At 41.3% G+C, this 21,864-nt stretch overlaps 2 protein-coding genes across 2 annotated transcripts; one reads left to right on the top strand and one right to left on the bottom strand.

Annotated features, from left to right (window-relative positions):
• The first annotated feature begins 18,009 nt into the window (after positions 1-18,009).
• On the top strand, positions 18,010-19,320 carry LOC128736804 (alpha-2-antiplasmin-like). The gene is made up of 3 exons (XM_053831294.1): positions 18,010-18,117; positions 18,174-19,098; positions 19,160-19,320. The coding sequence occupies exons 1-3, from the start codon at positions 18,010-18,012 to the stop codon at positions 19,318-19,320; spliced, it is 1,194 nt and encodes a 397-aa protein (XP_053687269.1).
• Positions 19,321-19,425: 105 nt separating this feature from the next.
• LOC128736803 (cuticle protein CP14.6-like) lies at positions 19,426-19,878 on the bottom strand. The gene is made up of 2 exons (XM_053831293.1): positions 19,715-19,878; positions 19,426-19,651 (listed from the first exon to the last, which is right to left on the bottom strand). Exons 1-2 carry the CDS (start codon positions 19,876-19,878, stop codon positions 19,426-19,428), a joined length of 390 nt encoding a protein of 129 aa, XP_053687268.1.
• Positions 19,879-21,864: the final 1,986 nt, after the last annotated feature.

Raw genomic sequence — 21,864 nt, 5'->3', positions numbered from 1 at the left:
TGGGACTGGGACTGGGACTGGGACTGGGACTGGGACTGGGACTGGGACTGGGACTGGGACTGGGACTGGGACTGGGACTGGGACTGGGACTGGGACTGGGACTGGGACTGGGACTGGGACTGGGACTGGGACTGGGACTGGGACTGGGACTGGGACTGGGACTGGGACTGGGACTGGGACTGGGACTGGGACTGGGACTGGGACTGGGACTGGGACTGGGACTGGGACTGGGACTGGGACTGGGACTGGGACTGGGACTGGGACTGGGACTGGGACTGGGACTGGGACTGGGACTGGGACTGGGACTGGGACTGGGACTGGGACTGGGACTGGGACTGGGACTGGGACTGGGACTGGGACTGGGACTGGGACTGGGACTGGGACTGGGACTGGGACTGGGACTGGGACTGGGACTGGGACTGGGACTGGGACTGGGACTGGGACTGGGACTGGGACTGGGACTGGGACTGGGACTGGGACTGGGACTGGGACTGGGACTGGGACTGGGACTGGGACTGGGACTGGGACTGGGACTGGGACTGGGACTGGGACTGGGACTGGGACTGGGACTGGGACTGGGACTGGGACTGGGACTGGGACTGGGACTGGGACTGGGACTGGGACTGGGACTGGGACTGGGACTGGGACTGGGACTGGGACTGGGACTGGGACTGGGACTGGGACTGGGACTGGGACTGGGACTGGGACTGGGACTGGGACTGGGACTGGGACTGGGACTGGGACTGGGACTGGGACTGGGACTGGGACTGGGACTGGGACTGGGACTGGGACTGGGACTGGGACTGGGACTGGGACTGGGACTGGGACTGGGACTGGGACTGGGACTGGGACTGGGACTGGGACTGGGACTGGGACTGGGACTGGGACTGGGACTGGGACTGGGACTGGGACTGGGACTGGGACTGGGACTGGGACTGGGACTGGGACTGGGACTGGGACTGGGACTGGGACTGGGACTGGGACTGGGACTGGGACTGGGACTGGGACTGGGACTGGGACTGGGACTGGGACTGGGACTGGGACTGGGACTGGGACTGGGACTGGGACTGGGACTGGGACTGGGACTGGGACTGGGACTGGGACTGGGACTGGGACTGGGACTGGGACTGGGACTGGGACTGGGACTGGGACTGGGACTGGGACTGGGACTGGGACTGGGACTGGGACTGGGACTGGGACTGGGACTGGGACTGGGACTGGGACTGGGACTGGGACTGGGACTGGGACTGGGACTGGGACTGGGACTGGGACTGGGACTGGGACTGGGACTGGGACTGGGACTGGGACTGGGACTGGGACTGGGACTGGGACTGGGACTGGGACTGGGACTGGGACTGGGACTGGGACTGGGACTGGGACTGGGACTGGGACTGGGACTGGGACTGGGACTGGGACTGGGACTGGGACTGGGACTGGGACTGGGACTGGGACTGGGACTGGGACTGGGACTGGGACTGGGACTGGGACTGGGACTGGGACTGGGACTGGGACTGGGACTGGGACTGGGACTGGGACTGGGACTGGGACTGGGACTGGGACTGGGACTGGGACTGGGACTGGGACTGGGACTGGGACTGGGACTGGGACTGGGAAAACTATATTATAAGCTCGGCAGAAATGATCTCACTTCCTGAACCTCCGCCCTTTTGTAACTTCGGTCTGTTAAAAATAGGGATCTTCAAAAAGATTTCCAATTATTAACTTCCTATTGTCCTGGCAACCGTTATTTGTTGGATAATACCCTTTTGGTTATGCATACCTCGGTTGTATTCCGCCCGGTATCTGTGAGTAAATCTGTATGGGTAGCCCCTCCGTCCCATACGCAAAGCGACCGCATCACTCCGCATCATCGTTTCTCTGCGTGAGCGACCCCTCCGTCCCAGACGCAAAGCGACAGACCTGGAAGGACCAATGAGTCAGCTGGGTCAGAGGTGTACTAAGGAAATTTGCGTTAGGAATTTACAGCAAGGTTGAAAACGTAATTGGCGGAGCTAATTCTGGTGTACCTAGGTTGAGACATAGTAGGGCACTTCCACGTATAAAACGTGATAATACAATTTCAAATAAAGTATTGAATCCTATTTCAAGACAAATTTGATGTGCTATTTCAAGTCCCATTTTAATAAGCCATTTTATAGCTCATTTCAAATCCTATTTCAACTATCATTTTATATTCAATTTCATGTCCCTTTTCAAGTAAAATTCAACTACAAATTCAAGTCCAATTTCAACTTCAATTCCCAGTCCAATTGGACTTAAACTGATTTCAGTTATATTTGAGGGAAAATTGAAAGTAAAGTAAGTCCATTCAAATTCAAGTTCAATTTAAGTCCCATTTTGAGTCCATATTCATGTTGCATTTCAAGTTCCATTTCATGTTCTTTTTATGTACCGTGAAAGTACCATATTCTGCGAAGCTTAGATTTTTTTATGATTCTCCCGCCATTATAAGTATTCTAAATTTGTATTAACGACGTTGATCAGCAGGAATCAGCACTGAAGGGTTGTCAAGAAGAGAAGCGGGGGGGAAGGGGGGGGGGCTTACATAACTTGGTACACATGTTCCTTAGCATAAGGGAATCAGAACTCAGGGGGTTGACAAAAGGGGAGGGGGGAGGTCCATAACTCCAAAATGCCTGGACGGTTCTTCACTAAACTTGGCATACATGTTCCTTGACATTAGGGAATCAGCACTGGGAAGTTGACAAAAGGGGGAATCCCTAACAAGGGGGAGAGATCTAAATAAGTAAAAGTGGTTGCGTTTTTCTTGCATTTATGGGGTTATATACAGTTAGGAGGCTTATTAAAGTGAATTTTTCTAGAGAAAACCATTTAACTGATTAAAGTGAAAATTTTTATACATCTTGCAGTATTTTAACATATTTATTTTATTTTTTTGAAAAAAGTTATTTAAATAGCTGCTATAGTTAATCTCCTGGAACTCTTCTAAAATAAGGCGTCCTGCGGTGAGCACGATATCTTTGGACTCGGTGATAAAATATATTATCTATAGATTGATCGAAGGATATAGCAATATAATCATTTTTGAGAAATTGGCGGCTTGTTAAACATAAAAAATCGATTTTTAAGGGTAAATTTTGCTCTTAAATTGTCCATAAAATAAGAAACATTAATCAGTGAGGAAAAACCTTCGATTAATCTGTACAATATATCCTTTGAACACTTGTGTCAAAATTTGAAGTGATTCGGTTCAGCCGTTTTCGAGAAATCTTGCTCAAGGACTTCTAAAACACGGTTTTCAGAAGTTTCGCGTTTCTTCTGCAATCGCTCTGACACGTCGCTACAAATATGCGTTTAACTTCGTTAATATTTGCCGGATTGGAATAAAATTTTCTGTGTGCATACTTAAATAAGGCTTGTTCGCGACAAAATTTGGACACCCCTAAACACACACAGCTTCGGAAATACATTAACAATGAGTGAAATATTTTGCAGAGTGATAAACGTATGTCTGTTCTTTCTGAAAATATAACACTTGTTTAGATTACAAGCACTCAGCGTAAAATGGCGTCGAAAGAAGAGCAGGTGCGAAAAGCAATTGTGTGCGGTCGCAATGAAAATCCGGATCTCTCGTTAAGAAAACTTGCTAAAAGGCTTGGATTTCCTCCAAGGACTGTTCACAGTGTTTTAAAATCGTTCGATACTCGCTTGACAACAGCTAGGAAGAAGGGAAGTGGAACAAAAACGGATCTGAGGAACCACCACAAGGATGCGAAGGTAAAACAAATATTAGGGAGGAGATCAGATCTTTCTGTACGTACCATTGCTCGTAAAATAAAAATGTCGCCAACATTCGTGCACACCTCCAAGCAACGACAAGGTATGAAGTCGTTCAAGGTGAGGACTGTGCCAAACCGTAATGATAAGCAAAATACGACGGCCAAAACACGCGCTCGTAAGCTTTATCACGAATATTTAACGAAGTTTCCATGCGTTAGAATGGACGATGAAACGTATGTCCTAGAAGACTTTAAACAGCTTCCTGGTATGTCTTTTTACACTGCCATGAAAAGGAATGGCGTTGCAGAGCATTTTAGGACAAAGAAGAAAGCCAAGTTCCCTAAATATATTTAGTATGGCAGACCATATGTAGCTGTGGTCGAGCAAGCAAAAGTTACATCGCTACGGGAACGATTAACAAGGAAATATACCGTGAAGAATGCCTGCAGAAACTATTGTTACCGTTCCTACACAGCCATGATGTACCCTCGCTGTTTTGGCCTGATTTGGCATCCTGTCACTACGCCAAAGATGTTTTGGAATGGTATGATGCTAATGGAGTCCATATTGTACCGAAGGAGGCGAATCCACCTAACTGTCCAGAGTTACGCCCCATCGAGCGGTACTGGGTTTTGGTGAAAAGAGCAACAGCAACAAGCAACAACTATAGATAAATTTCGAAAATCTTGGGCAAACGCAGCTAAATTGATTGCCAACAAGTCTGCACTAACCCTCATGGCAAGGGAAACTCCTAAGTTCGCCAATTTCTCATGCAGACCAAACAAGTAATGTTAATTTGTTTGATAATTATTAACGATACACACATAAATGAATGATATAAAATTGTTTCATGGATTAAACAAAATTGAGGTGTCCTGATTTTGTCGCGAACAAGCTTTATTTCCCGCACGTTACTAAATTCGGCATACATTACCTTTTTTTGCTGCGCTTTCCCAAATAAAAACTTTGCCGCTATATTACAATACTGAAACGAATGTAGCACTCATAAGCTTTAATGTATTATAACTATTTTCTGGCACGTAATCAGGCTGAAAAAATTTACGCTTACGGCTTACGCGTATCCACACACAATTATGATCACGTTTACTTATTCGAGCAACTAAACGGCTGTGAATATGATGTCAAAGAACAATTCTACTTATTTTCATCACGGTAGAACACAAAAATTCCCGTCTGATATGAAAATATAAATCAATTTTCATTCACTGGCAATTTGCAGCATTTTTCTTTTAATTTAAGCATATGGTGCTTCATTTACATTACTACCAAGATGTGATGCAGTTGCGCCTGAAACTCTTCTATTGTGTTAACATAGCTAGTATTTGAGTGACCACCACTTGCTTCTGGTGCTAATGTATATGTACGACTCAATGATACACTAGCGCCAGCAGCAAGCTTTTGCCACTGCAAAACTAGTTATCTTCAATGAGCCGGTATGGCAATACCGACACGTTATCCATCGGTCTCTCTTTTGATCTGTTTTTGAAAAGCATCTAATGCCTGTGTAGGCTATTTCGGCCAGTCGAATTTAAAAAAACCCGATTTAATCCACCTAGTGGTGAAAGGAACCTTTGTTATACGGTCTTACTTGCTCTTTGAGATAGAAATCAACACGTCTTCGGAACATAATTCATCTATCGGTTAACGTTGCGTAGTGCGTTGGTTTTCATAAAATTGTTGGAAATTGAATAAGTTTACACAATTTGAACAAAATAGCAGCACTTATAAATTTTGATAGATCTTTTTTCATGAAATTACTGAGTAAGGGTAAGTTGGTTGTTACTAATTTGAGTAAGTGCAAGTAAAAGCAAGTTGTAAGAGGAAATATTATTCTTTAACATATACATTTCGAAGTAAAGGTCTAGTTTATAGGTTTTTGAACTATGCATCAATTCCTGTAATGCCATTCTTTTTGATTGACAGCCATAAAGTTTTCTTGAGTAAATTTCATCAACTTTTATTAACCTTCGGTTACTCACGCTGTTGCATATTGTACAACGCGTGTAGGTTTTTGAATGCCATATTGTCATAAAGTTACAAATCGCTGTTTAAGGGGGCATAGTACTTTTTACACCATATTTTTTGCCTTATTTCAAATATTTTTTTCTCGATAACGCGAAAAGCGAATCGATTCGGGTTTTTTGCATTCTAAACATTGCAATTTATACTAATATTTACAATTTTGTTTGCATATGTGAACTTCTTCCCCTCTTCCCTACGGCTCCTTGAACATGATCATTCGAAAAAAACATGATTTGCGGTACCATGGATTGGAGCTGGTGGGCTTATCCGAATTGTAAAATTCCAAAACGGCATGAAAGTATATTAAATTATCTCGTGTTTGACCCATCCTTTTTTTAAAATTCGAACTCATAACAAAATGGCGGACATTCAAACATAAAAGTAAGGTTTTTAGTCGAAAAAATTGACTTTAAACATTTCTAAAAAATACAAAAATTGTAATATCGAAAAAAAGGATGGGTCAAACACTAGATAATTTTGTTGGCTTTGAAACAAAAAAAGAATCATGAGAATTGCTTGAGCCGTTCTTGATATATTTATGGTACCGACTTTCAAAACCTGGTTTCGAGAAAAACGACGTTGAAGTTTTTATTCGCTGTGTAATCGCTCCAGACATGCGCAGTATAAATAGCTGTAACTTTGTCAATTTTTGGAATTCATCGAAATGACTTGAAACACATATGGTCAAAATGTTAATCTTTCGAAATAATCAATAAAAAAAAATTTCGATTTTTTTAAATTGAAAAAGTACTATGCCCCCTTAACACTGACCATATATTCTTGTTTTTCTAACATTTTTCTTTCTAACATTTCTATTTGTTCCCCAAAGTTTACTAATTTTACTTCAATTTTGTTCTATTTTTTCTTCTATTCCCTCCAATTTCATTTAGTTTTTCTTTCACTTTATCCAGTTTTTCGCCCAATTCTTTCTAGCTATTCTCTTCAAATTTTCTAGTTTTTATCCCAATTATTTCCATTCGTTCTCCAAATTTCTCTCGTTGTTTCTCCCAAATTTTTCTCATTTTTTTCTAGATTTATTCTGATTTTTGAAATAGGACTACTTCTTTGATTTCTATATTGGGGTGCACTTTAGAAAAACGAAAAGGGAACATGTAACGAAAAGTGGTTATAGTTTGCACGCTTATAACTCAGTCATCCGTCAATAGATTCTAGAGATATTGGAATCGATTGGAAATTTTTCAAAAAATCTATTGCAACAAAGTAGATTACATGTATCCCTAACAGACGTTTAATAATTGAGAAAATATGAGTCGAATATTTAATATTTCATTTTTTGCATTTTTTTGCCTTCCCACGTCAGTGCTTCCCTAGCACGGATGACAGAAATATATACGAGATGAGCTATGAGTTAATCTTCCTTACCTTCTTCGGTCACCGGCTTTCATTGGAGACACATCGGCAAGCAGCTAGCTTGCGACTCAGAACATCATAAACATAAAAGTCTATCTTGATTACAGATCCTACCAGTAGCGTTTGCCCGTTAAACAGTATTCCCACCATTAATCCACGCACCAATAACCTATCTGATGGACGAAAGTAGGCAATGGACACCAAAAGTCAGAAATTTGAGAATTCGAGATTAACAAACGGACCTTTTCAGGTCCACCATTTAAATTAGCTGAAGAGTAGAAAAAATGAATTTCTCACATGTAAGAACACAATCCTTTCGTTACTCGCGCCTACTCCGATTTATAGGCATGCTAAAACGTAACAGAATTCAGTCGAATACTAATGCCACTTGGTGAAAAACTTATGGAACTTTTTCCACCATTTGAAAGATCTTTGTCTGTGGATCAACTTTACTGAAAACATTAATTTTATTTGTTGCTAGCTTCCCGAGATATACCGAGATAAAGTTAACGGTTCACAGGCGTTGTACAAAATACAACAGCGCGAGTAAACCTTCCGTTACTGCGCAACTGGGGAATCTATTATATGAAATTCGTACAAAAATCACCGGCTTTGGCATTGGGGGGAGACGGATTGCTCTACATTCGTAGTCCTACTTCAAGCCTGCGCCCGTGCCACTAGGCTTGGACCCTTGTACTTTTTCTCCCAATTTCTAGTTTTTCTCTGAATTTTTCCATTGCTGGTAAACATTTATTTCAATTTGGCTGGTATTTCTTTCAGTTTTTTCTCTCTGGATTTTTCACTTTTCTCCCAATTGGACCACTACAAAAATCCCATAAAATGTTTACCCTTCCGATCCTTCGGTAGCTGAAAGGAGGCAGAGCGATCAAAAAATTGAGTGATTGAAGAGTTATTACCTAAACGTTAATCGTGAAAACCAAATCTATTCTTGCCCCTCATGCACACATCTTTATTTTCCTTGCGAAAACTTACTTTTTGGTCATTACATCGTTTTGAACTATCGCTTTTACTTAGTACTCATTTTACGAGTTCTAATCTATAAAGCTGTCTCAATTCTTCCTAGTTTTTCTCTTACTTTTTCTGTTATTTCTTCTAAATTTTTCTAGTTTCCATTAAAAACAATTGAGAGTGAGAAAACAAGAAAAAAAAAGACAAACTGAAAAATATTAATCAAACTTGTGAGAACAAATATAAAAAATGTGGAGAACAAATCAAGGAAATTGGGAGAAAAACACCAAAAATTGGAAAAGGTTGAAAGAAAAAAAAGACAGGAAAACTAGAAAAATCTGAGAATAATTAAAAAAATTGGATGAAAATTGAGCAAAAAATTGAGAAGAAATAAATAAAAAAATTGTGAGAAAAACTAGAAAAAATTGTTGGGTAAAAACACTGGGAGAAACAATGAGAAAAAATATGAGAATAGTTAGAAAGAATCAAGAGAAAAATGGTAAAAGTGGAAACAAAAATAAAGAAAATTGAAGAGAAAAAATTGGAAGAATTTTGTGGGAGAAAAAATAAATAAAATTAAGAAAACAAGAAAAAAATGTTAGAAAAATTGAGAAAAAAAAGTTTGGAGAAATTTTTTACCCCGTAAGTGTTCGGATGGGGTACCCACCGAAATGAAATGCTTCAACCTTTATCAATTCTTGACCGATTGAATCGATTGAACGGATCTTGAACCGTCCAAAGACTGAAAAATGTGTTCATTTTTAGATTAGCAGGACCCAGGTTTGCCCAAGTAGCACCGATTTGACACTTCTTGTTGCAGTAACTTATTTATGACTGAAATTAGTTATATATCGGTTGCAACAACTGGTTTATAACAACTGTGCTAGTAGCTTGAGACCACGTCTGGCTCCCGCAAATTCTGATCTCCGGGACCAAGCTCCAGTTCCAAGACAAGCTTGTACAATTGTCAACAAAACCACACAACTGGGACTGGGACGGGAACTGGGACTGAGAGACTTAGAATCAAAATAAGAATGAAAATGAATGAATGATAATTGATAATGAATGGTTGCTAAGAAAATTTACTCTTTTTTACTCTGCGATGCTTCATGAGATATGAATCTCTGAAGTTCGCAAATATTGATAAAAATCGAATTTTCTGGCCAAAACTCAAAAAACGCTATCGTGAAATTCTTATCAATAAAGGATTAGGAGTTAACAACTTAGAAAAGGATATTTTGATAATTTTAATGATTTAAAACATAGTTTTTGGCTGAACACGAAATGCTAATACATGGAAAATGCTGCCATTTATTTATTTTCTGAGTAAGAATTTTCATGGGGCGGACTTCATGGGAGCTTACGCAACTACGGGCTAGACGTTTACCATCCAACAGATCTTGCAGAAAAGTCGGGAGTACAACGTGCCCTTGATTTCAAAGCAGCGTACGATACAGCCGATCGAGATTGGCTATGGCAGATAATGCACGAACAAGGTTTTCCGGATAAACTGACGCGACTGTTCAGAATTATATTGGATCGACTGATGTGTTTCGTATACCTCTCGGGGACACTTTCGAGTCCCTTTGAGACACGGCGAGGATTGAGGCAAGGTGGCGGCTTATCTGGTATGTTATTCAACATCGATCTTGAGGGGGTGATGACGAAAGTGAAATCTAGGAGGATTGGGCTAAAAATAAATGCGTTGAAGACCAAATACATGAAAGAAAGACGCTCAAAGGAAACAAACGCGTGCCTCCCACGACGGTAACTGTTGACGGAAGATTCAGAGGCGCATTTAAGCGGGAAATCGGACCTACTTTGCCCTTTATGTTAGTTATGGACTTCAAGCCGTGACACTGCTCATGGATGATATAAGCGCCTTTTCCGTGTTCGAGCGGAAGGTACTGCGGACGATATTTTGCAGAATACAAACTGAAAGCGGGGAGTGGTGGAGACGTGTGAATCACGAGCTGCAGTCACTCTTTAGAGAGATTCCCATCGTGCATTTGGCAAAAATCAGTACGCTATGGTGGGCCGGACACATCGTAAAGATGCCGAACGAGAGTACGACGGAAACAGTTCTCGTCAGCAACTGCACCAGCACCAGAAACAGCGAGGCTCAACGTGCAACGTTGCTCGACCAGGTCAAAGGTAATTTGCGCCTTCTGAGGCGATTGGGAAATTGGGCTGCGAGTGGCCTAAGTTGACTGCTTCAAACAGTATGAAGCGAAATGGCTCATACACTGAATTTTTTCCGGTTTTTAAATTTCAATGGGGAAAATTTCTGGAGGGGGCCTGGTCCCTTAGGCACCCCCTTTAGCAACGCCAATGGTGGATTAGCTGAACTGTTGAATTATCCCAAAGATCTGAGTCGATTTGCAAAACATTTGACCATCGACAGGAACACTGTAAGTGACCGAAAAGCAAAGGCAGCTGATTCTAAAATTTATTTGCATGTGGTGGCTCTTTTCAAAAAGGAACCCGAAGTCGAGGGACGCGGCGAAAATGGCAGGAGTTTCGCAATTCTAAATGCTTGCTTCAGATAGTATTGGAACAAAAACAGCTGCGTGTATTTTAGTTATTTATTAATGAATTTAAGATCTTTTCTTACACAAATATAGCATTTTCTTCATACTTTTAAGTAAAAAAGACGAATAAAATTATTCGTCACGGTTTCGAAGGAATTCTCGAACTTTTCCTGTAATGAGCCATATTAGGTGGTGCATCGTCCATCGTTTTGGCTATCTTATTCCACCAGGTCTTCATTTGATTGAGGTCTTTGACAACTTTTCCCTTTGCCTTGAGTCTCCTCTTTATGATTGTGCGGTATTTCTCAACAGGGCAGAACTGGGGGCAATTGGGTGGGTTAAGGTCTTTCGGTGCAAACTGGACTCCTTTCTCTGCATACCATTTTTGTACGACTTTGCTGTAATGACAGCTTGCCAAATCTGACCAAAACATCACGGGACGTTGCACTATGGCGCAAAGCTGGCCAAAAGTCAAAAATCTAATTTCAAGCTTTTTCCATTATTATATTTTTATCATTTTCTGGAATACTTTGGGAGGTTAACCTGAAAATTCTAGCCAGTTTGAAGTTAAAATGAATTTTTGACAAATGTCTGAAGTTGAACATGTTGAAGAATGGTATTTTGTTCTTCCATACAAAATGTATGGGAAACTTAACACCAATATTCAGCGATCAAGAAAGTATGGCGGGAAACGTCAGAAAACGATCACGTTAAATGCATCTTATAGGACATTTTCTCTACTTTTTGGAAATCTAGGTGGATTTCTGCGCTTTGCTGCGCTAAGGAAGGAATATCGACTTTTTGGCGGGTATATTAGATGCTTCTTGAAATTCTTCTTGCATGAAGGAATGACTTTCTCTTCCATAGGAGAATTCCACGAAAGTCCTAATTAGAAATGCTCGGGGGTGTTCAAATTTTGTGTAGTTGTTTCTTTTCCGAAAGTTTTAGACCCCTGATTTTTTACTTGGCGCTTAGGGTGTCTTTTTCTGAGTTAGGGTGATGAAAAATCATTATTTTTGACCAATTTTCTTTCTTTAAAAATTCGTAACTGTTGAATTACTGAACCGAACGTTGAAGTTTGAACGAGCTTAGTGGATAGCGCAATTTACTAAAGTTTTTTTTTGTACCGTCATCCGGGGATACTTGCAACAACGGGGTTACTTGCAACACTTTGGCGCATCGCGCTTTTGACAGCTCTAATGCATTTGTTTGTTAACATAACCATTTGTACCCAATGCCATTTTAAAGAAGGGACGTTTACCTATTGTTTAGTTAAGTTTAATCTATTACATCATTGTTTTGCTTGTTTTTATACGATTGGAAAGTAGTACCACTTTCAGAGTAGGAAAAATGGATGTGCAAAGTTGCGTCAGTTCATTGACATGGAATTATTTTTTATTGTTTGGTTCCTGTACACAATAAGTGCATCATATAAGCTAATAAATAGCAACTTTGAGCTTTGTTTATATTTCGAACTTGAGGAAGAAACGATGAATTCGTGTTGTTACTTCCAATATGACGCGACTTGCAGCACTTGTAAAAATGAAAATTATCGTAATAGATAGTATGTACAAAGTAAGTTTGTATCTGTACGATGTTATTTTGTTTACCACCATCTCCAGAAAAATTAAAATTGTGAAAAATTCCACGTGCCTTGAAACGGCAATTTGGAGTTCGCCGTCATGCTGCATTTTCACCGAATATCTTTAAAAAAGCGATAGACGAAATTGGGAAACAAAAAACGCCTCCAGTATCTCTTGTTTTACTACAAATACATTCAAAATATCTCAAAATAGTCATTCGCGGTTTGAAATCAGATATAAAATCATAAGAAACGCAAAATCGGAGAAGTGTTGCAAGTAACCCCGTTTACTGGGTAACTTGCAACACCCCTATTTTCGGTTCATTCTACAGATTCATTTAGTTTATATTTTTTCTCATAATCAAAAATCAAAAGTACTCACCACTATACAAGTTTTGGCTACTTACACTTCGACCTAAACGGTATACTTCGAAAGTTATACGAAGTTAAAGTTCAAAAGTATCCCCGGATGACGGTAATAATTTTTTTATGGTTTGTGAACCACCCTAATGCATTATGATACAAGTTCTTTATATTTTCAACGGCAAATACAAAATTTGCCATCTCAAAAACAAAAACCACAATAAAACAAGTAAAAAAACGAAACTATTGTTTTTAAATTTTGTGAACCACCCTAATGAGCGATCAGTTTTTTCGATTTCTGATCCCAAATTTCAAGTCAGTGACCCAAAATTAGTTTAAGATGTTATATTCAGCCGATTTGAAGTAACTTTTGACTTTTGACCAACCTTTGTATGGAGGAGCGCCATTGTGCGTTGGTGGGATCGAACGACAAAATTCGTTTTTGGAGACACTCCTTTTGATACAGTTCCGTCGTCGTTGTCTTATTTGTAACGAAAACTTTCGTTTTTCTGCCACAGCTGCAAATGCCCTGCCAAATCATAAATTTTCGTGCAAATTTGTCGGCAAAAACAAATTTAAATTTGCTTGGAACATCCCCCCGAGCCGTTGCCAAGTAAAATTTTTGACCTGACATTTGCCCGAGGTCAGCCTTGACATATAGGTTTCATCGTCCATCAGAAGACACCCGTCGAATTTGGTTAGCACCCGGTCGTATAGCTTTCGAGCACGGATTTTGGTCACACTATTCTGTTTTATGGTTCGGTTTGGCTGTTTGCTAGCTCGATACGACTGGATTGCTTCCCGGAGTCGAATTCTCCTCACGGTACTATGGGCAGCACCGAATTTTCTGGCCACCCAAATCACAGTCCGACAGATTGGGATTTCTCTACGTAGGTGAAGCTAACAACATTTCCGACACGTGGGTGCCAAGACCTTTCAAATCCGTCTACGTAGAACGCCACAATATGAGCAAAAGTTTGTTTCAATTCTAAACGAAGCAAGCTTTATGTTTAGATAGATAGATAGAAAAAGGTTTGAGAATATTCAAGGTACATGTTACACCAGACTCTGGAGATGGACGAGGCCTCAAAGATGCCTCAAAATTTGAAGCAGAAATTGTTTTGTTTTGGATCATGAAACAAACTGCTAGTTTTTTGACAAATTCCTATACAAAAGCGTATTTAAAGGTATGTTTTCTTGAATGGATGGTTTTGAATTTACATAACCCTTTTTTCAAGTTCAACATAATTTTCTTTTATTAAGCTATAAGTTACTTATAAGTGGGTGTTAAGATAAGGATTCATCAGATGAGGGTAAAATGCAAGTGATAAAAATAGATACGGCGGGAGATACATTACAAACAGGTGCTCCATATTGAGACCGTTATCAGAAGCCTTTGTCGGCGATTACCAGTGTGGTTTTCGAGAAGAAAGATCGACTACGGATCAAATGTGCACCTTGCGTCAAATCCTTGACAAATTTCGGGAATACAACTTGCGGACTTACCATCTGTTTGTGATTTTAAGGCAGCGTACGATTCAGTGAAAGAAATCAATTATGGCAGATAATGCTCGAACACGGCTTTCAGACCAAGCTAATAAAACTGTGTCGTACAACGCTAGACAAATCAAAATCAAGCGTCAGAATAGCTGGTGAAATATCAGATCCATTAGTGACTTTAGACGAATTGAAACAAAGCGATGCACTCTCAAACCTACAGTTTAATATTACACTTGAAGTAGGCGTGCAAGGGATGGAACCATCATCACTAAATCGTACATGCTCTTAGGCTTTGCGGATGACATCGACATTGTTGGTGATCGTCGAGCTATTGTGGAAGCATTTGTGCTTTTCAAAAGCGAATCTGCGAGAATCGGACTGATCATAAAGACTGCCAAAACAAAGTACATGGTTGCTGGCAAAGAGCGTGGAAGTCTGAATGATGTTGGATCTGAGGTGGAAATAGATGGGGAACGGCACGAGGTTATCGACGAATTCACATATCTGGGAACTCTGGTAACATGCGACAATGATGTCACTCGAAATTTGAAGAGACATATTGCTGTTGCAAAAGGCGCTTTCTACGCACTCCTTAGCCAGCTAAAGTCACGAAATTTGCACAAAACATTAATATTGCCGGCGGCACTCTATGGTCATGAGTAATATACGTTGAGAGAAGCAGATCGGCGTATACTTCGTGTATTTAACGAAAAATTTTGCGGTCAATACTTGGCGGTAAGATGGAAAACGGCGACTGGCGTAATCGCATGAACCATGAGTTGTACGAGGTGTATAGATATGATTGTTGGCTAAAATCGGATTAAACGAGATAAAAAACACGGTTTATCTAGAAACATTTAATAACACGACTCATACACGTTGTAAGAAAAAATGAGAATGACGAAATATAAAGTAAGATTGCATCATCTAGAAAACATATGGTTGTTCTTCTTTCGGGTAGGTAGACCTAGCAGAGGTGAGCAGTACGAGGGGTGCACGGATGTAGACGGCATGTGGTGTACTTTCCAACAATGATAACATTGTGAAGCTGACCAGGCGCCTGCGGTTACAGTGAGCTGGACATGTAGCCCGAATGCCCGAAGAAAGGTCAGCGAAAATAGTGTTCAGCAGAGAACCTGGGCGAGGTCATCGGCTTCGAGGTAGATCACGCACTCGTTGGGTGTGTGCGATCGAGGAAGATGCACGCGCAGCAGGAGAGTAGGGTGACTGAAGACTGGCTGCTCAAAATCGAGAATCCTGGAAATCACTAATACACGCGGCTAGGATCCGCTAATATGGATTGTCGGTCATTAAAGTAAAGTAAGTATTCTTTTTATGAGCAAGAATTATCATTACTTCTGGCTTTAGTTTTCAGAAGGTCGCATGGAAAAGGATTGATTATGCAACCTTCTGAAAACTAAAGACAAACTTCACTGAACTACTCAATTCAAAAGTGTATAAAACCACAGTAGGCTGTCAGATCCGGTACGATTGTGAAATCCTACCCTCTCCGCCAGGCTTAGCATACACTTTTCGCTTCGATTTTGCTCTTTTGATTACTGCATCTCAGCCAAGCAAAATTTGAAAAAGTGATGTATGGGGAGTTTGTAGAATTTGTTATTATCTACAATATTGCTGAAGCTAGCATTACTGTGCATTTTGTATTTATGGCGCTATAAGGCTGCTACCCTCTTGGTAGCAAAAAGAGCGCTCTTTTTGCTACCAACGGCATTGCTGCAATACAGCGCCGTAAACACTAAACATAAAACTTCACTTTCTTCAGCAATATTATAGATCATTACTAGCTCTACAAATGCCCCATACATCACTTTTTCAAATTCTACTTGGCTGAGGAGCAGTAATCAAAAGAGCAAAATCAAAGCGAAAAGTGTATGCCAAGCCTGCTCTCCGCTAGTGACTTGAGTGTAGTGCACTGTTGGATTATTCAAAATCCCCGAAACGATTTGCAGATCATCTGACCAGGGTCTGGAACCCCGGAAATAACAAAAAAGCAATAACTGGTCCTAGTCATTCGCAAGTGGTGGCTCTTTCAAAAGGAAGGCTGAGGTTGTCATCGAGAGACGCGGCGAAAATGGGAGAAGTTTCGCAATCCTATCTTCAGAAAGAAACAGGTTTGAGTAAATTCAAGGGCCCAAGGATGTTCTGATCAAATTTGCAGAAAAAATACGTTGTTATGAATGATGAAACATACTGCAAGTTTTTGGACAAATTCCTGGACAAGAGCTCCGAAAAAGTTTCATGTTTGGCAAGCAATCTGCAATCTGCGGACTGAAGTGTGACGTAATTTTACAGCCTATTTCAAGGTATGTTCCTGAATTTACATAACCCTTTTTTTAAGTTCAACATAAGTCTAACAGATAGTTTTCTTTTATTAAGCTATAAGTTACTTATAAGTGGGTGTTAAGATAACATTCATCAGATGAGGGTAAAATGCAAGCGATAAAAACAGATACGGCAGGAGATACGTTACAAACAGGTGCTCCAGATGTTCTAGTTACAACAAGGAACAGATATGATACGGAGTAAAACGCTCTCGCTTGTCCTGCCACGAGACTCCGGCTCTAATCCGGGAAAAAAAATTCAGTCCCAACTGCCGAAACTGTCAGATGCAACCTACTCCTCGGGGTATCTAATAATAACCGAGCGAGAGCAGGGCGGCTGCATCGCGTAGTATGCCTACAAATGCAACAGCCGGAACAGCTGACAGCAATCCCGTGAGAATCAACGGTCGCGATTTTCATTAACTTTAACTCCCGGGGAAAATGCGCAGACTGCTGTCAGCAGTGCAGCAGCAGCGGTCCCGGTGGAACTGCATGCGCCCTTCGTTCTGTGTGTGCAACTCGAACTCGCAAGCGGCAGCAGCAGCAGCGACAGGCAGCACTCACTTCAAGGTGTAACTTCTGTTTCTGCTGCTGCCGTTTGTCTGTTAGAAAAGGGGATTTAATTCGTTCATCTGCTCGCTTATACGGCCACTCGGCTTGGCTTGGCTTGGTTTTTGGTAAACACGAATGAGGCGACGTATTTTCAACAACAGCAGCAACAAAACAGCAGAAGGTTGGCAGTCTGTCAGTCTAAAATAATTTCTATCCAAGCAGTCCATTTTAGCGAATGAGAAGCGACCCGAAGTGGCAAGCAACAGTCATCAGCCGGTGCAAGTGCAGTGCAGCAGTGTTGCGATCAACAACGATTGATTGTGGTGTGGCATCATCGCAGATCAGATGCCGGCCGGCCGGCCGACAAATTTGTTTCTATGTTTTTTATTCGCCGTTTGGCCGACCCTGTCTTTATCAACGGTATTGCAACTGCTGCATTTTTGTGTGCGCTCCGTTCCAAGCCCACCATCAGCTGCATGCATGCATGGTGCAGCCGGACCCGCTCTTTGTGCGAGGAGAGTAGCGCGTTTGACGCGCTCTGAACTCCGAACACCGGTCGCGGGCTGGCCGTTGCAGGTACTGTTTGATCGGCTGATAAATATAATATGTAGGCCAAACCCGGGGCATCTGTTTCGATTTTGTTGTTTTTGACTTTGTTTAGCTGCAGACGCACACAAAAAAAAGGATGCAGATGCGATTAGATGCAGGCTGCGTTATCGGGCCGCCAATTGTCGCAGGTTGTCCGTTGCACGTGGTCGCACCGTTTGAGCTATTGAGCTGTTGGGTGTTGCCCATCTAATTCGTAATTGAAGAGTGAACGGTCTAATTATAGACGAAGCAGATTGTTTGAAAATGCTCATAGTTCTACTCATATTTTATATCATGATTTCTAATTGGTAACTGTAAGTATCCAGATGGCAATAAAACAACTAAATGGTTGTTAATGAAGGTATAAATATATGAGCGAGTTAAACACTCGGCTCAAACCATCAAAATGGGCCACAGCAGAACAATCGCTATCGTCATAGCATATTTCACATTCGCAATCACGGCAAAAGGTGGCGATCTTTCCCACGCGCAGTTTATTTGGGACTTTTTCAAGGTACTGTTGTAAGGTTCTGTTTTGTGTTTATTTTAAAACTTCCACTCAAAACCCAGGCCAGCTTCGATGAACGGCACAATCTAGTCACGGCTCCCTTTGCGGTCCGAATGGGTATGACACTGATGACGGGTGCCGTCAACGATCGATACACTCAACGTCAGTTGCGGAACAAACTCCATCTGCAGGATAGTGTGGCAAAAACGTCGGAATCGTACCGTCGCCAGTTGGCCGCATTGTCCCGAACCGGAGACATTCGTATCGGCACAAAGGTGATTGCCTTCGGTACGGATGATTTTAACTCGGCCTTCCTTGCGGGATCACGCTATTTCAACGCTTCAATTGAGAAACACACACGTTTAAATGTAGCGCATGTGAACAGTGTTGCCAACGGGTGGGCCAAACTGGTTACCTCCGGTATGGTTCAGAACGTTTTGAAGTCGAAGGATTTGGAATCAAACACACGCCTACTGCTGTTGAATGCAATCGCTTTCCGAGGACAGTGGAAGCATCCTTTCGACGTTGATAAAACTAAAGAGGAAATATTTCACACTGGCGATGAAGCCATTCGCTACCATACGGAGATGATGAATCTCCCGGCAACTGTTCTCCAGACCGGTGTGTACGAACCGCTGAAAGCGGTTGCAGTTGAACTCCCATTCCGAGATGGAACCGACCTGTCATTACTGGTCATCATGCCTCAGCAACTGCATGGCAATGCAACGCAAATTGTACAGAATTTAAATCAAAGTTCGTTCGAGGATTTACTCAGTGGCTTGCAGCCGACGAAAATTGGAGTAAAACTTCCGAAACTCAGTTTCTCAAACACCGTTGATGTAAACGCCGTTTTACGGAATCTTGCCCTGAACGTACCATTCGAGTGGAGTGTTTTTCAGGTGTTCAAAAACGAGAGACTAGTCCTGGACCAAGTCAAGCACGGGGTTTCGATTGAATTCGATGAGAAGGGTGCTAGAACTGTTTTCGGTACGCATAACCAAAGATTATGTTTGAAAAATTTATGACAATTAATCAGGTCCATTTTTAGATTTTTCGGGAACAAACACGCAATCGGTGTTCTCAGCCAATCGACCCTTCATCTACGTCGTTATTAAACGTTCAACGCAATTCCCACTATTTTTAGGTAACTTTGCGCGATCTGCTGGATCTGCTTCATCCACGTTTTTCAAACAAGTAAACAATTCTTAGTGCGTAATAAATTGGAGTGTTGTTTTTATTGAAAAATCTCATGACGAAAGCACAAAACACCTGAAGAGCATTGACTAGTATGGAGCGTCGTAATTCCACCGGTTCTCAATTGTGCACAGGAGCATCCTGTCCGGGCTGGATTCCTCCCACATTTCCCGTTCCGGTTTTGGGCAAAAATCCGTTCTCGTCCGCCCGATAGGTGACCCAGTGCGTTTGTCCGTCCGGTCCGACGAACGTGTACGCTCCCTCTACCGCCAGGATCCGAGCTCCACCGCTGGTGTCCTTCGGAGTACCCACTTCGGAGAAAATCTGCTTGTTGCTCTGTTCATATCTGTTCGAACAAGATCATGGTTTAGTTGACCTCGATTTGGGCCGGAAGAGCACCGGTACTTACGTAAACTTGTATCCTGCCTCGTTATCGTTATTCGAATCGTACCGCACAAGAGTGATTCCGTTCGGATCCTCAAACTGATTCCGCTGTTGCTGCTGCTGAGCCTGAGGTGCTGCGTAAGCAGCAACCACCAGAGCCATGCAAACCAAGCCGTACTTCAACACCATTCCGAATTCGAAGTAATTTGATGGAAATCGATGATTGTGAATGCCCACCCGGATTGCAGGTGGTTCGAATTTATACTCTCGACCGCCCGGTGACCTTTGTGCCAGTATGTTTGCTCTGGGCAAACGATCCGCTACTCGATCTTTACCTGTTCGTAGGCCAGGTTATTGCAGTACAGTAAAAAAAAGCTGTTGCAATTTCATGGCACATCCCACATCCACTAATCAGTAGGACAATATTTACTCGGCCTGACCGTGTCCACTACTTTTGATATGCACAAGATTCATCCCAGCCAGGGTCACACCCCGCGACTGGCGTCAATATTTGCCTATTAGATCATTCGGATGGCGAGAATGTTTTGCTTGGCTTGGCAGCATGTCAGAAAAAATTAGTTTGAGCAAAAACGCTGATAGTTGTACTTTGAATGATTTCATATTTAAATTATTTTAGTTCAATTTTACTTTGAAAAAATCAGTGCCATCTTTCCTAGGTTTTCTTAGTTTAAGTCATAATGTATTCTCTATTTCAGACATAGTGGGACCCGAACCTTTCAGAAGTAGATTTTGACCTCACAATTGCACTTAAAATTGAGTTAAAAATGTGTCTTAAATGTGGACTTGGACTTGAAATTTGAATTAAATTTGGTCAGAAAAAAATAAAAATTAGTTCATCAAACCTGCTAGCCGTAATAATCTTGCAACTCAAAGTATTAAACATTGTATTCTATAGGTTCTATTACTATTTGGGGCATAAATAACACTACATACTGAGATTTCTGCCCAATTAAAATTCATCACTAAATTTTCACTTCTTCGCCGTCGATTTTTCATTAATTTTTTTCGGTCGTTCCATTCGTCACATCACTTGCAAAACTTAACTTGACGCACAGAAAACTTTAATTTACCGCCCGAACAGTTCGGGTTAAGTAAGATATTATGATGATTTTGCCCAAACTGTTCACTTGAATTGATAGGAAAAACTTCACTTCGTTTCGATTGCAATTCCGAATCCGCGACCGTCGTTGTTGATACGTTGCCAAGGAAACGGACCCATTTATAGAGTGATGCCAACGTAAACATTTGAACATGAAATTGACCGATTATTTTCGCTATTAAATTAAAGGTCGTAGAGTGTCGATAATATAATATAATTAATGTCGATAGTATAATATAATTAATGTCGATAGTATAATATAATTAATGTCGATAATATAATTGTTCATAACTGATTATTACCTACTACTAGCAACTCTATTCTCAACAAAACGATAGTGGCCGAAATCAGTACCGTACCGAAATCAGTAAAAAAGCAACTGGACTTTGACGACCTTCACCTTAAATTGGTCTTATATTGACCTTGAATTTAAGACTTGAAGTTTGATCTCAGGACCTCAACTTACATTTGAAATCAGAGTTCAAATTGGAGCTAAACCTGGAATTAAATTAGACCTAACTGGACTTAAATTCGGACATTATATTTGACTAAAATTGGATTTGAGATCGAAGGAATTATATGAGACTTGAAACCGAACCTTTTTGGAATTAAATTAGATCTAAATTGGTCTTAAAATGGGACATCATATTGGACTAAAATTGGATTTGAGATCGAAGGAATTATATTAGAATTGAAACAGAACTTAAATTGGGACATTGAAATGTACTTGGAATTGAGCTTGAGATCACAGGACAAATCGTAGAATTAAATTAGACTTGAAGTTGGCTTCAAAATGGGACATTGAAATTGAGCCTCAGTTGGACTGCAAATGGCACTTGCAATTGGACCTGATGTGAAACCAATTGCAAGTGCCATTAGACATAAAATAGGACAAAATTAGACATAAAATGGGACATTAAATTGGACATCAAAGCAAAGCAAAGCAAAGCAAAGCCATGGGTTTAAACGTCCTTCAGAACTTGACCCTTCTTTATCGACAGACTTCGCAGCCGGTTATTAGAGTACAGGAAAGTTACGAAGCTAGTGCAAAGATC

This window comes from Sabethes cyaneus, chromosome 2 (genome assembly GCF_943734655.1).
Source record: "Sabethes cyaneus chromosome 2, idSabCyanKW18_F2, whole genome shotgun sequence".
Classification (NCBI taxonomy): Eukaryota; Metazoa; Arthropoda; class Insecta; order Diptera; family Culicidae; genus Sabethes; species Sabethes cyaneus.
This window is presented reverse-complemented; position numbering and strand designations above follow the sequence as displayed.

Excerpts from the sequence above, each read along its gene's own strand:
- LOC128736804 (XM_053831294.1), top strand. The coding sequence starts at position 18,010 with ATGGGCCACAGCAGAACAATCGCTATCGTCATAGCATATTTCACATTC. Across the intron at positions 18,118-18,173 it reads TTATTTGGGACTTTTTCAAG|GCCAGCTTCGATGAACGGCA; the intron begins GTACTGTTGTAA and ends CTCAAAACCCAG. Across the intron at positions 19,099-19,159 it reads GGGTGCTAGAACTGTTTTCG|ATTTTTCGGGAACAAACACG; the intron begins GTACGCATAACC and ends GTCCATTTTTAG.
- LOC128736803 (XM_053831293.1), bottom strand. The coding sequence starts at position 19,878 with ATGGTGTTGAAGTACGGCTTGGTTTGCATGGCTCTGGTGGTTGCTGCT. Across the intron at positions 19,652-19,714 it reads GAGGCAGGATACAAGTTTAC|ATATGAACAGAGCAACAAGC; the intron begins GTAAGTACCGGT and ends TTGTTCGAACAG.